At 41.0% G+C, this 15,181-nt stretch overlaps 1 protein-coding gene across 2 annotated transcripts in view; it reads right to left on the bottom strand.

Moving 5' to 3' along the window:
* The window catches only part of slc8a3 (solute carrier family 8 member 3), a 138,769-nt gene that overhangs the window by 6,426 nt on the left and 117,162 nt on the right, over nt 1–15,181 (bottom strand). The window contains exons 4-7 of one of the 2 annotated variants that reach the window (XM_084914552.1): nt 5,595–5,612; nt 2,512–2,636; nt 1,999–2,098; nt 27–296 (exon numbers count right to left, since the gene is read on the bottom strand). In XM_084914552.1, coding sequence (XP_084770678.1) covers nt 27–296; nt 1,999–2,098; nt 2,512–2,636; nt 5,595–5,612 — 513 coding nt within the window. The remainder of the gene's footprint in view (nt 1–26; nt 297–1,998; nt 2,099–2,511; nt 2,637–5,594; nt 5,613–15,181) is intronic. The other variant, XM_084914553.1, reaches the window with a different exon arrangement.

The raw sequence follows: 15,181 nt of genomic DNA, 5'->3' as shown, positions 1-15,181 counted from the left end.
GTTCCTTCTGCTACTCTTGAACTCACCTGGGACTGAGGTGCCGAGTGCCACAAAAACCACAGCAGTGACTGAGTCCTTTAGGCCAATAGTGCAGCCGAAGTGAGATGCCAGGTCGCCGATGACGGCCGTGAGCAGGCCGATTATAATGATAGAGATGGTGAAACACGCCCAGCCATTCATGTAGTCCGTGGGAGGAACACAAGCAAACAGGACCTTCCAGAAGACGGTCAGGAAGTGCATGACGTAGTCAAAACAGGAAGGAAGCCTTTCTTCCCCTGTGTCATCCTCGTCCTCATCTCCTGGGCAGAAGTGGGGCCGAGCGGGGGGAGACGAGACAGGGGGAAAATAGGATGACAGGAAGGAGCGGAGGGAAGAGGAGAGGATGGAAAAATAGCAGCATATGGACAAAGATAAAGAGACAGCCGTGAAGCAGGAGAGGTAAATATTAAGTGAGGAGACAGGGAGCAATGAAGAAGAGAGAGACAGAAGATGAAGAAGCAAAGGGGAGTATGACACAGAAAGAAGGATGACAGATGATGAAGCAGAAAGTTGAGAGAGCGAAGAGGATAAAGAACCAAGACTTGGAAAAAAGGGGTGAGATAAAGGATCCATAAAGTAAGTAGATAAGGGATGACAGAGGGGAAAGAAGAGAACAACATTTACTTAAAATGACATCTCAACTTATTTCTCAGTGTGAGACAGAGAGAACCATCTATCTGTTTGTCTGTCTGTCTGCACAGTTGTTTACATAACTAATCACATGGAAGAAACTTAATACATTTGGACACTTAGACATAAAGACAAACTGCTGAAGCTGAAAAGGACGAAAGGACAACAGGAGCAAATACAAATCCAAATTTTAATATTCCAGGGTGATAACGGAGGTCAAGCAAATGCAGACTGCTAACACAGGTAGTGCAGAAAACTGGTGGGAAGGGAACAAATTTCTGAAGGATGGATGAGAACTGATGATTACAGATTAAAACAAAAACCTATTGCAACAATAACGTTAAAATTTTTTTAAAACTACATTAGATATTAGAAAACTCTCATGAACTCTCCCTAAACCAAACTACAAAGTAATTCTGGGCAGGTTTTAACAAGGTTTCAGATTTACACTCGAAATGTAATTACGTTCTGGTTTGAATGACATGTTTCAATCACACTGTGTTTTGGGCAATTAGATTTGATGTTTTCCCTTGTTTAGTGAGCGTGTCAGAAGTGTTACCCAGTTAACAGTGACATGGATGTAAACTCTAGCATATTAAAAAAGCAGTGCACATAGTACTGTAAATCAGCTGCCCTTGCAGAAACTCTGGGGTAACATAAGAGGGATTTTCAGGGGATGAACGCAGCCCTTTTGATTTGCAGGATGGCCAAGTGGCCAGAGAATGCTCCTTACGAGCGCATTCGGATAAAAGTTTCATCTCAGCAGCTGAAAATGTCCGTGGATACCCTCCTCAGGTGAAGGAACAGGGTACTCTCTGTGTCCCAGCGCCTCAAAGGCAACTTAGCAGAAAGGCAGGGACACTGTCAGGACTCAAAGTGTCAGACTACGTGAACTGCATGCATTTTTCAGCCAGTGGTGGATCATGAAAAAATAAAGAGCATTGCAGGATTTAATATTTCAGCAGCAAAGTGACAAACCAAGGCCTTCATGGCGCTCACTTTTGTGGCTTGACGTGATAGATGAGGTATGTGTTATGTACAAGACATTATTCAAGAGCTTTGCTTTCACCGATATGAGTTTTTGCAAACGAATAGTGGCGTCTATATTTTTAGACTGAAGACTGCGGCAAAGCAAACAGTGCTGCCAGAGTCTTCGCCTGATTAGACTCTTTCTTTATGTTAAATAATTACACAGAAAAACACATAAAAGATAAATTTGCATTTTGCAAAACATACCTTTTGCCTTTATTGTCATACATAGTCACATATAACATCTCATACTGAAGTAAAGTTTGGGTTTTACAGCCCACTAAGAGCGGATTACATTACCTGCACTGACTGTAATGGCCTCCATGAACTGCTCTCTCCAGGAGTTTGTTCCCACCACCAGAGCCAGGTTGGTCTTCTTGATAAGCTTATCCACTGTGCTCTGCATGACACGACACCAAAACACAAATCAAATCCATCCATTATTTAGCCCCAGAGTTTTTACTCTGCATCCATGGAGCCTCCTGAAGAAAAATACTCGAGCTTCACCACATGATGGCAGTGCTTTCCAATCCCTGATGACAAAAACCTGTTTAAAGCATGATAAAAACACACACACACCAGAAACAAACATGGAGGGTATATTTGGAGGGCAGAGGATGCATTAAAAGCAAATCACCTCCAGAAATAAATCTATGTGGGATGGGAAGCCTCGGAAAAGAAGCTGAAATTAGAAATATGTAGCTGTTCTTTTATGCAAGGTCGCAGCTGGATTAGTTATAATGTCTCTGTCTTACAACAACAACCATGTACGTGAAGCTATCTTCACCTTGTTTGAAGAGTAACCTTTCCCACCTTAAATTCATACGATTCCTCAATAATGACTTCTAGCTTGGAGTGTTCTCCCAGCACCGGCTTCCCCATCTCCGCGATGCGCTTGGCTTCCTCCTCGTCAGAAGTCAGCTTCCTGTCTGGTAAATCTGAGCAGACGGTGCAGGAGGGAGCAAAAGACAAAGGAATCAAAGTGAGAAAGATGACAATCAGAACAAGCAGACGGACAGCTGAGCATCGTGTGGTGTTGCACTTTGGAGCGCACAAACAAAAGATCAGAAGGTTGCTTTATTTAGAACTTTCATATTATGCTCAGAAAACACTTTTTATGTGCGGTGTTCAAGTTACTTCTGTGTAAAACTAAACAGTCATTGTGGCAAAGCATTAAAAGTCTCTCTGCACTGCATTTGGTGGTGAGCCAACTTAGTTGTGTAAAGGTTAGACAAACGCATTCTTTATCGATCACAGCAAAAACTCAACCCAGGCAAATATTGGGTGTAAACATTTTCCATTTTGCTTTCAATGATTCTGTTTTTATCCACATGTGCTGGACTTTACAGCAAATTTCATACTATAAGTCAGCACTTCATCAGGAAATCTGTCATGCTTTCTTGTTAGTCTTATAGGTATTTACTGTAAATTCCTCCATCTCCAAAAACGCTGTAGCTTTTGGTGAGCTTTCAGTCTCACTTAAGCTGACTGCTTTATAGACCTATTTGGTTTATTCCAGGCTTTAGCACTCAGTATTTCTTGTATTTCAGAGACACAAGTCTCAAAAGCTCAGCATAATAAACCTGATACGGTATAACTCTGCATGTAGCTACATGATATGAGAGGTGAGAAAGGGCATTCCCTGCTCAGTGTCCACATACTGGCTTTAAATGATATTACATGATCTTTACATGGCAGAGTAGAGCTTGTTCAGTTGTCAGTGAGATGGATGTTGTTGGTCTGCAAATTCAGTGGCTGATATGATTTTTACAGTTGGGAAAAGGTCAGCAGATTCATCTCAGAGTAGATCCATACACCGACGAAGACAGCTTAATATTGAAGAAAGTTCACGAAAATGAGTGAGTCTTAAGTTAGAATTATTTTATCAACCTTAGGAGGAATAATGAACTTTTAAGGATTTGACAGCTCAAGCTACAGCGCTCTAACAACAAAGTCCAGTAGGACGCTTTTAGAAGTAGCTATTCTTATTCCTTGCTGTATTTTCTGTTATCCACACACTGTTCCACTGGTGGATGCTACAAACATGGCTGAAATTCCACAGAAGTGCAAGTAATTGAGAGATAAAAGCTAAAAACGAAACTTTATCTGACACATTGTTTTTCTACTCCTGTCTCTGTGTGATGGCAGTGATAGTGGATATGCTTAATACAGTAGAATACAGATTCTACAAGTCTCACTTAGTTCATGAAACTACAATCAGAAAAAGGCTGAACAAGTATGGCTTATTTGGAAGGAGGACACCTCCAAAGAAGACCATGGCAGGACAGCTTAGGATTGCAAAGCTGCGCATGACAAAACCAATGTGGTTTTTGGACAATATGCAGAGCACGTTTGATGAAAACCAAACACAGCTTATCAGCTCAAACACCTCCTACTAAGGCATGGTGGTGGTTGGGTGAGTGTTTGGGCTTGCCTTTCAGCCACAGCTCCTGAACACCTTACAGTCACTGAATCAACCTGAATCAACCATGAACTCCTCTGTATACTGAGGTATTCCAGAGTCAGATATGAGGCAGTCTGTCTGACAGCTAAAGCTGGGCTGAAAGTAGGTTATGCAACAGGACAAAGATCCCAAGCACAAACAGAATGGCTCAAAAAGAAATGAATCAAGATGCTGCAAGGGTTCAGTCCAGACCTAAATCTGGCTGAAGTGCTGTAGTGAGACCTCAATAGAGCTGCAGTTGGTTTAAAGAATCAGCAGCTAAGAGAGCTTGACTGAAGCAGAGGATAAACTGAGGGGCTCCACCAGGTCCCAGTATAAGATAAATGAAAGGTTTTGCAAGTAAAGCTGAAAGAGCAATAAACATGGAGATGGAAATGAGCATGACAGGTCCCCTTTAACTGTAATGTGGAAGCTCTGATGAATTTGCGTCCAGTCCATGTGTGCCTGCGTGCAAAGAAGCAGCAATGCTTTACTGAGCTCCTAAGTACATTCCACCAAGCCCCATAACATCAGTCCTGTGCTGTTCAGCTCTATCAGGAAGGAGCCCTTGTGCATCCAGAGGCCTCTCATCCTACTCTGCGTATGACACCCCCACTGAGCCACCTGGTGCAGAGACCCTGTCATCTTTTATACGACTCCAGAGTTAGCCCTGCTGCTCTTTGCTGACAACATGCTTACCATTAAATATTAACATTGCCATTAACGATCACAGGCAAGTCCCCTTGATAGGAGGGCGCGTTTGCAAGTGCACACACGCGGGCATGCATAATATACCAGTGCATGAGTGCACACACACACACACACACACACACACACACACACACACACACACACACACACACACACACACACACACACACACACACACTTTTAAGCTAAATCAATTACACATCCAAGACAGTGTGTACCCTCAACTCCTGACAGCATTTGCTCATGTTTAAAATTTGATTATCCAGCCATTCCTTGGCACAGTGCTGCACCACTACATGACACAATTTGCTTGACAAGGATGGGAAATATAATAATAACAGAACAACAAAGAGGTAATTAAATTTCTAATTTCAGGACTGTAGGTTTTTATCTTGATTGTTATCAACTGTTTGTACCTTGCTCTTGACTAGAGAACATAATTTATGGATTTGTGATTAATAATCCTCTGATTAGCATGCAAAACCATCATTAAGTGAAGAAGAGCGCTTCAAAGGAGCCATGTATTGTTTGTAACAATGACAAGAGAAGAGGACACGAGCGTGGGCATGCAGTTTATTTATACCAAACCTCTCAAGTATCAGTTCAGACTCAACATCTTTGATGGTGACAAAAAATTGTTGTGATTTGGATTTCAGATCATTAAGGCCTCATGTTAAGACCACAGCACGCACAAGAGGTGATGTTAGTGGAGATTCTTATAGAGAAGGAATGGACAACTTACCATCCGCTAACAACAGGGCTGTTGATGGAGAGGAGAGAGGGAGGAGGAGGAGGAAGAGGGGAGGGAGGAAGGCATGGAGAAAACAGAAAATGCAATGAGCAATGGAAATGCAACAAAGAAACAAACAAGAAAGAAAAATGGTTAATAAGAAGGAGAGAAATGTGATGGCCTCGGAGAATTACTTTGTACTGACCCCGAGGTGCAACCGAACGTTCAATTGGCTGATGAGGAGGAAGGATTACGGTACTTTGTAGCTTTTTACAAGCATTTATTATGTTCATTAGGGGGGAAACTGTTAGAAATCAACAAAGCTGTTGAAAGTTTTCCTTTCCCCCTTTTTTCATGTTTTTTACTCTCAGCTTTGGTCAGATAACTGAGAGTAAAGAGATGACAGTTTCACATGAACACATATTTAACAAGAACGCTCATCTCCTAAACTACTAATGACCTCTCCTCCTCTACAAGCCCTTTAATAAACAGAAATAGTACGGTAAATACTAACCCCTGAAACAAGTTAATATATGCATCAATTGCAAAAGTGCCTTTGCTGTGGGCATCTGCAACTCGTGAAATGTAACACTTCTATAAATACTGTATTATGTAAAAGCTAGATTCACTACTGTCAATATGGTGGAGGGGAGGATGACAAGAATTTATTTGGCAGCTTCTCTTAGGGGGTGTGGGCCGTGAAACAACAACAACAAAACCTGCATCAACCTGTCGTGAATAGCTGCCAGCCAGCCTAAAAACCCAATGAGTGTTTTAAGGATTGTGTCACGAAAGCCTGCACGCTGCTTTTAAATTTTGCAGAGATTCAAAACTAAACACAAGCAGTTCATGAAAATTCCCTGAATTTAAAGATTTTAGTCATTTTAGTCATTTTCAGTTTAAACCTGCATTAATTGGTGCTTGGCCCCTCAGCAATGATAAATAATCGTCTTGTAATACACGTAATACATGTGTGCGTCAGTATCAGCAATCATTTCTACCTAGTTGTTTGTGGTTACCACGCACTGCTGAGAACACTAGGTGGTTTTTCAGCTGCTAAACTTTCACCTTTGTGAACAAGCTAATCATAATCCAAAACATGGAGCCAATTATACTCAACTGCCCACATTGTTATTGGGTATTTTCGTAATAACATACTGAGCAAATATCTGTATTTAAATCTCTTTTTGGGCCGATCAAAAAATGTCACAGGATGACGAGGCTGTGATAAAAAAAAACAACATACACTTCTGCAGTATATGTTCACCTAGAATAAGCAAGCAGGCACTTGTGCACTTGCTGAAATATTCTTAGTCAGATGTGGTATTCTGTAACACGATGATGAAAATGTCTCTCACAGCTGCTCCGAAACATCACTTCCCTTTCCCCACGTTTTGATTTGACTTTGCCTGGTTGTTTATCTGCATGCCGTAGCTGTGGATCACTGACGCGCTCAGATGCCCTCGGGAAAGTTTAAACCATAACAAAAATGAAATCATGAAGAAAAAAGCTGGGGGTTTGTAAAGTAATTTGGCAAGAAAGATAATTGCATGACAAATTATGCCATTAGTGAATGAAAAGCGAGGAGAAAAGCGTCCCTATGGCTTTCAGCCTCTAGAGGTTCACGGTGACAGCTCTACCTTTTGACGTCTTCACGGTCAAATTCTCCTTAAATTTACAAACCAAAGATTTCACATGACTTTAAAAAAGGAATAGGACGAAGAGCAGGAAGAAACTAAGCTGTCTACATCCAACATGAATGGACCGGCTGCTTACTGAAACCTTTTTCACTGAGACATGATACTAATTGACCTGTTTGTGTTCAGAGGCACCTTATCAACTCCCTAAATCAAATACAGTCCACAGTTAATCATGATTAGAAGCTAAGTGCATTAATTGCTATGGGTGACTTGCTTCATTATCATTAGTGGTCGCCGAGCTGTGTTGATCTTAAGCCAAATGTGGTGAAGTGTCCACACCACACTAAGTAATAATAGGATGACATTTAAAAAAACTGAGAAGGGAGCGTCTAGCATTCACACATTCAGGTGCAGAAAATACACTAAAACAACTACACATTGTTAAAGTGGGTTTCTTAAAATCTCTAGCATGTATTAATTCATCAATAACTGTTCTGAACACCAGAATGATATCTATAAAGTACAAATGTTTTATTTGGTGAACAAAAATTCAATTCAATTTACTTCTAATTTATTTATATAGCACTGCCAAATGACAACAATAGATGCCTCAAGGTGTAAGATAAAGACCCCATAATAAATAAATAAATATTTCCAGGTAGGAAAGAAGTGTTTTTGCTCATTATTTTGTTCATAATGATGCTGATAATGCAATCTGGAATGGTACCAGGAAGTTAGTTGTATCTAAATGTTCCAATTCTCATGACATAAATTTATGTTTTATTAATCCAGAAGAGCCATGTTTTGATTGCAAGGGCCACTGCTCATTTTTGTCTAACATGCACACAGAGATCATTGCTAGTTGGTCTCTTTTTATTAGTTGTTTATAAAAATATATAAAATGAACTATGTGCATGTAGTCATAACTAGGGCCTCCAGTGAATGAAAGGCTATAGTGACATGCATGTTCTTAGGCCATGAAGCCCTCATGAAGTATGAGCTCGGGGGGTTTAGGCAGATTGACAAAATACTGGACTGTGATGCAAAAAAAAAAAAAAAAATGCTGTTTATTTGTGCAAATGCTCAATTACTTTAAGAACAAAATGCCCAGAATGTCAACATGTGTAGGAAGCCTCTATCCTGTATCATTTTTCACTTTCGGTGGATAATTTCTGAGCCATTTTCAGCACAACCATCAGCGTGTGCACCCACAGTCATGCCAAAAAGGGAGCAAACAAGCTCACAAATCTATTATCAGACACATAAACAGGAGTGTTTTACAGGCAGTGGGCTGGCAGTACTGACTGCACTCACAGGCCAGAGTGCTGTCATTTTGCCAGGAATACAACTGCGATAGGGAAGATTAACCTAAGAGATGTAATTGTAGAGGTGGAGGAGTGTGCTTGTGTGTGTGTGTAGACAGTGAATGTGTAAGTGGAGGGCTAGGGTATCTGTGTCTCTGTTTAATTGCCATCATCAGCATGCTCTTTTGTGTGCTCTGCCTCATCAGATCTGTCCGGCTACAAAACAGTGAGTCCTCCTCTTGATGTTGCACACATCTGGACTCTGAGACCGGCATCAATACGACACTAATGGGGCGCCTTTTCTCTCTTTAGCTCATTACGGAAGAATCATCATTTGACTTACTGGGGCTACTCTGGTTGCCAAGGACAAAGTGGCTGTGCTGGGAGTGTTGTATGTGAATACATGAAGGAGTGGATGTATGTACGTATGGATTGGGGAAAGAGATACAAAATGAAGGAGAATTTTGTGCGTGCACAAGCAAAGTATGGGAGATGGCTAAATAGATTTATGAGGCAATAACAAAAGAATAGAAATGAGCGATTGGTGGAAAAAGGAGAGTAGCAGTGGAAGCAAGGATGGAGAAAGAAATTGAGGAAGCAAGGGGTATTAAAGGATAGAATCTGAAGAGATGGATGGATGAACACTGGCAGGAACTGCTACATGCGGATAGACAGATGAAGGGAGTAGTAGATATGATAAAAAAAGAAAGACAGGGATTATTGAGTGGAATGAAAGGAGTGGGTGGATGGAAAAAAGATGGGATCAAAGATGAACAATCTGTTGGATGCAAGGAAGAATAATAATTTAGTGAGTAGTTTAATGGAGGGATTGGCAGAAATGGGAGGGCAAGAATTTACAGAGCAACCAAAGATGTGAGGTTGAAAAAAGGAGAAGGAGTGGAGGAAAGAATACGTAGGCCACAGCCAAAACAAGGACAACTAATATAAGGAATATGAAAGAAAAAATGGGAATCTCAGCGAATGAACTAATGGACAGGAGGACAGATGGATGCTTGTGGGGATTGAAAGGATGGATAAAGGTACTAACAGAGCTAGGATGAGTGATGCATGAGTTCTCTGATGGATAGAAGAGGTACAGAATGAGCACTATTGATCTATATACAGACAGAAGGATGGAAATGGAGAAAGAGACTGCAAGAACAGGCTACGGAGCAAAGAAGGGATTGCAGATTCTTGATAAGAAAGAGATCACAGCTTAAAGGAAAAGCTGGAGCATACAGTTGGATGTGATGTTAACTTGTCTGCATTTCGCATGTGTGACAGTCATGGTTCAAGTGAAAAAGGCCCCATTCACACAGGTTAACAAACAACATGGCAACCACCAGTCGTGAGGGGAAAAATGTGTTTCATAGCAGTTGCTGGAAAATCGATTGCTAAAGCCCCAAACACACAGCGACCACCTGGCAACCACTGGTTGCCATGGAAAAATGTGTATTCCCAAACTGTGAGGCACAAAACCTGCTTAAGATTGCTGTGGTCACCTGTAGCTTGCATGACTCATGCTGACTTGTCTACAAATACTCGCCAGCTGCTCTCTGAGTGGTAGCGAAACTGGAAAAAGTGCGACAAACCAGAAACAAAGGCCGCTTGTTCCTAATGCAAAAAGTTGCGTCTTTTAAAATGTGTCGGCTGACTTTTACTTTGAAGGTAGGCAATCTCAGTCTCCAGTTTGCGTTGCACTTTTTCAAGTTTTTTCTACGACTTTGCTTGGACTTCACGGGTATTTTCAGACAATTCAGAGCTCCTTTAGAGAACTAAGCTATTACAAGTCATCTTAAGGAGGATATCTGCAATCCATGTTATCGTTGTTGCAAAAACTTCACCAATTTTTTCAGTCTCATGGTGCCACTGGAGATCAGGAAAATTATTAGGTCTCATCAACCGCACTGTTCAAATAGATAAATAAAGACAATCTGCAGGATGTAAGCTAGAGACCATACAGCGACATGCTCAGGCAATAAAACCTCAGACTACACCTGCAGTTGAAAATATCAGAAACCGGTACAGACATAGAGGGCTAGAAAGAATATGAGCCAAGGGTGTAAAGTGGCCAATCACCTTCAAACTTAACTTTTATGTGATTTAATGTGAAACTTTTGCAACTGTATGCGACTATGACAGAGCTGTGATATCACTGTATTGGCAAAATCAGTTCAACACACACACATACACAGAAATGCGATCAGATAGGACAAAAAGGATAAGTGGAAGGCTGAAGATGTGGACATAGAGGGAAGGAAGGAGGGTTGAGTGATGTTCATCTGTTTCCTGCAATCGTCCAATCATGAAGAGACATTATCTACTTTACTGAGCACAAGTCATCAGTCTTCATAAGGCACAAATTTGCATTTGTGAAGATATCGACACCCGTACTGCACATCACTTCCACACACACACACAAAGCGACTGTGAGAGAAAACGTGGTGCACAGGAATCTCAGCAGACAATCTGAGTGTTTCCTGCAGCTCAGAGTGATTCGTTAAATAATAATGGTTCAGGATTGCAGCTGAGTGGCCGCCGTCTCCGGTCTGCACTGCTACTCAGCTTGCACCAAACACGCACACAATTGTCAGCCTGTGAGAGAAACAAGATGACAAAGACGGATGCTTCAGCTGCCTTTATTATGTTTCAATATGCAGGCTGTGTAACGCGTCCATCATCTTGTTATGCTGTATCCATGTTTCTGACGGTGTGGAATCGGAGGGAGTCAAAATGCTGAGCACACACCATGCTTCATCTTCTCAGGCAACGCTGCTAGACTGAATGAACTGATAATTTAACTGAATGCTGGATGATTTCACATGAGCATCCTGATAGAGGTCTTTCATGGATGAAAAGTCATGTTTTTAATCTTGCTGCGCTAATTAATGCCGCTATGAGTAACATTTTGACATAAACAAATCGTCGGCACATTAATTTTGAGATATTATAGTGATTACTGTAAACAAATACAATCATTGGCAAGAAGATTGGCACACCCTACCACACACAACACTGTGCTTAAATAACATGCAGCAGGCAGCTGATGGTGGTCTGGTTTACGACAAATGAGGAAGAGTTTTGTGTTCTCCCATCTTCCTATTTATTGCGTGTAATCCATCTTATATCATATCACAGCATATAATATGACGATTAGAGATGCTGGTAGGTGAGTTCGGTTAACCGTGAATACAACAAAGCCAGCTTCTCCTCTCTGATTCCACTCTTTCTGCTAATATAGGTACAGTAATGATTAGTGGTACTCACTTGGTAGAAAACACTAATTATGGGGATTTCCCCAAAAAGCCTAACTGTTTCTCTAAACATTTGTAGGAGGAACTGATCAGTTGCTAGGTTCCATATTTGGTTTAATCTGCATCTCTAGATAACGGCTGCTTGGGAAAGCCCACAAAGCCCCAGACAGTCTGCCTCGGGACACACCAGAGATGCTCCTAATCGGCACATATGGCGCATTTCGCTTGGGACGTTTTTTTTATATTAACAAGAGTCTTGTTCCTCTCGCTATTACTGCCTTATCATCTCTTTGTGGCCTTTCCCTGTCTGTCTCTGGATCTTTGCCTTCAATCCTTCAAATGTTTTCTTTAACATCTTCTTTCTGTGCCTCATTTGTACATCTACCTCTGTCTTTATTTTCTTGTTTTCTTTAGCTATATTAACTTGGTAGGTGTGAGGTTTAAAAGGTAGTGATTTTAACTGATTTTCACTGACATTTTTTATCTATCATTTATATTTTTATAAGGGTAAAACCAAACTGAAAAATTAGGGTCACCGGGCTTTACAGTCTGTCTTTTGCACTTCCTTTTAAATTAAAACTAGGCTACGTAAAACTCAATGCAGGTTGGGTCTTCCTGTTGTAAGTAAAAAAGAAATTTCATGATTTTACATAAGCTACATTCAGCTCTTCCCTTATTCAAAGGGGGTCACCATAGCAGGTAGCTCTGCGTGTTTTGCACAACCCCTTCCTGACGCAACCTCAAAGGGATATATGTCTCCTCCCGGGATTGAAATGAATCTTTCATTTGTTAGGCAAATGTTTGAACCAGTACACTAATTTCCTGCTTTTATGTATGAAAACAATTTCTAAGACTTATTAGAAAGATGTTCTGGATCAGCTACTGGCCAGCTATACTGATATTTGGCATCAAAGATATCTCACAGAGTCCTGGATCACTAATATAATTTTGACTGCTTCGGTTTTCATGACTCTTGAGCATTTTTAAAATAGTTTTTAATATCATGCAGCGGCTAACATTTTGAGAGGAAATATCAGAGTAGCAGTTTCTGCCTCTGTAAAGGCACCATTCTGAGCTTCTGTGGATCGATCGATGTGTGGAGGTCTTTACCCACGCGCGACGTGTGACTTGCTGTGCTGCAGTGGTTTCACATGATCCCTCTGACTGATTGCGCTAAACAAGCAGGAGAGGACGTAATTAATGTGGGTTTAAAAATCAACTTTGAAAAGATGTTCTGGTGAAGCAAATGAAATGAACACAGAGGAAACATGTTAGTTAAACCTCAAAGATGCACAGTGCATTTCCATGTGGAACACTAACACTCTAAGCAAACTTTATTTGCTTGCAAGGAGAAAAAAAAACTATTATCTCAATCGACACCTTTCAGCTGATTTTGTATTCTGCAGCTGACTCTAGAACGTTGCTACTACTGTACACATTCTTGGCCTCCAATTTTACTCTGTGTTCTGTATTTGTTTACACCGGACGTTATTTGATTCTTTGATCTGGCTTTGAGGACTAGCTGACCATTGCTTGTAGAGATAGCATAATTCACTATTTTAAAAAACAGACTATATTTTGCCAAATAATGCCACTGTTACAACAGCACCACCTCTTGTCTATGTTCATTCCCTACACATCCTCCTCGCCTTTCTCCATCCTGCCTCCATATTTTATGCATCTCTTATTCCTCGCCTCTGTTTTTCTCTCTCCCCGATTTGTCCGGTCCAAATTTCACGCTGAGCTGCGCGGATCAAGTGGAGACGAGCTCCCTCTACTTGTTAACACTCTGTTTATTCTGCAGCCATATCAGCCTCTCTACCGTGTCAGCAGCAGGCAATTACAGAGCAGATTACCAGCTCTGATAATGTCATCAGACCAAGGCTTCGACACAAACACGCGCAGTGAATACACACATATGCATGCAAACAACTAAACACTGAAGTTCACCAACATGTAGAGGATAAGCACAAACTTACACCTGCAAGTAAACAAGCGTTCCGCAAGTGTGGAAAGAAAGTTTATCCCGCTACATTGTAACTGACAGCTGTATGTGATCATTTATAATAAATTGAGTAATTACATAGAGTAACACAGTAGTTTAAAACTAACAGTTCACAGGTTCCTGGTTCAATCCTGCAACCTGGCTGGGTATTTTCCTGGGTCTACTGCAGCTTTCTACCAAAGCCCAAGGACATGCAAGTTAGTTCATTATTTTAAATTGGTGGTAGCTGTTCATGTGAGAGTGTGTGCTTGTTTGTCTCTCATTGTTAGCCCTGTGACTGGTGATCTGTCGAGGGTGCACCCTCGCCCAAGCTCCAGCAACCCTGGATGGATATCGTTTCTACAAATCATCACTTAAAATGATTGCCTTTATAGCCAGTGTTGCAATGGACGTATGCTGAAGTACAATTCAAAAATGATTTTATGCTTCTTTCCACTTTAACTTCACTATAGTTCGGGGGAAATGTCCACTACTGTGTCTATCTGAGAGCAGTAGTTACGTTACAGCTAAAATATATTATTAATGGTATACAAGAGGAATCATTTATCATACAGTCAAACAGGATAGTAAATGATAGAACATTGACAAAGTCCTTTTCTTTAATAGTTTTATACTCTATGGTTGCTGATAACGGTTTTACTTCAGGTTTAGTAGCATTTTTACTTTAAACCGAGTTATTTAAAATTGTAGTTTTGCTACTGGTTTGAGAATGTCTTCCACCATTGCACCAAAGCAATACTGTGTAGTTAAGATAAGATCAGGTGACTGGGTGTTCAAACTGTGTTGCTGTCACACTCCGATGACTAAGTCACAGAGACAGAGAAGTTTTGTTAAACTGAGATGCAACTGCTATGTCGCAGAGAAGCTTGTAATCATGAATCATGGTTTAGCGATGTCCACACTGGATTTTAACCTTTTGCAGTCTGGCAAAAACATCTGCATTGTGTTCTTATCTGTTTAGCGAGGACTATGCATTGGTCTGCAATCCACCAGAGGCTTCTCTCTCTGGAGACTGTGTGTTGGAGATGTGCTGAGTTCATCGGGAATCGAGGGGTCTCTCAGCTACTCGATTTAATCTATTGTGGCCACTGTGCTTACTGATGTTACCCTGAGAGCTGATTAACTGCCTTGCTTGGCCTTTGCAATCGCACAGGCAAAGCTGCAGCCGCCACTAAGTCGTCTCATCGGCTTTTTAAAGCCCAAGGGGTCCTTCTAAAGCCCTCAATATCCACTTATCATATACAACATTATTATCTGCACCATTATTATGCCTTTTCTACTAAGCACTAAACTGGAATTAAAACTTTTTTTTTGGTTGTTTTACCCTCTGGCTATAAGACAGCCTGCATATGAATATTTCAACATGTGTATTTTGTCCCTAAATGAGACATCTTTC

This window comes from Perissodus microlepis, chromosome 19 (genome assembly GCF_051167445.1).
Source record: "Perissodus microlepis isolate ML-2025 ecotype Zambia chromosome 19, ASM5116744v1, whole genome shotgun sequence".
Taxonomy (NCBI): Eukaryota; Metazoa; Chordata; class Actinopteri; order Cichliformes; family Cichlidae; genus Perissodus; species Perissodus microlepis.
This window is presented reverse-complemented; position numbering and strand designations above follow the sequence as displayed.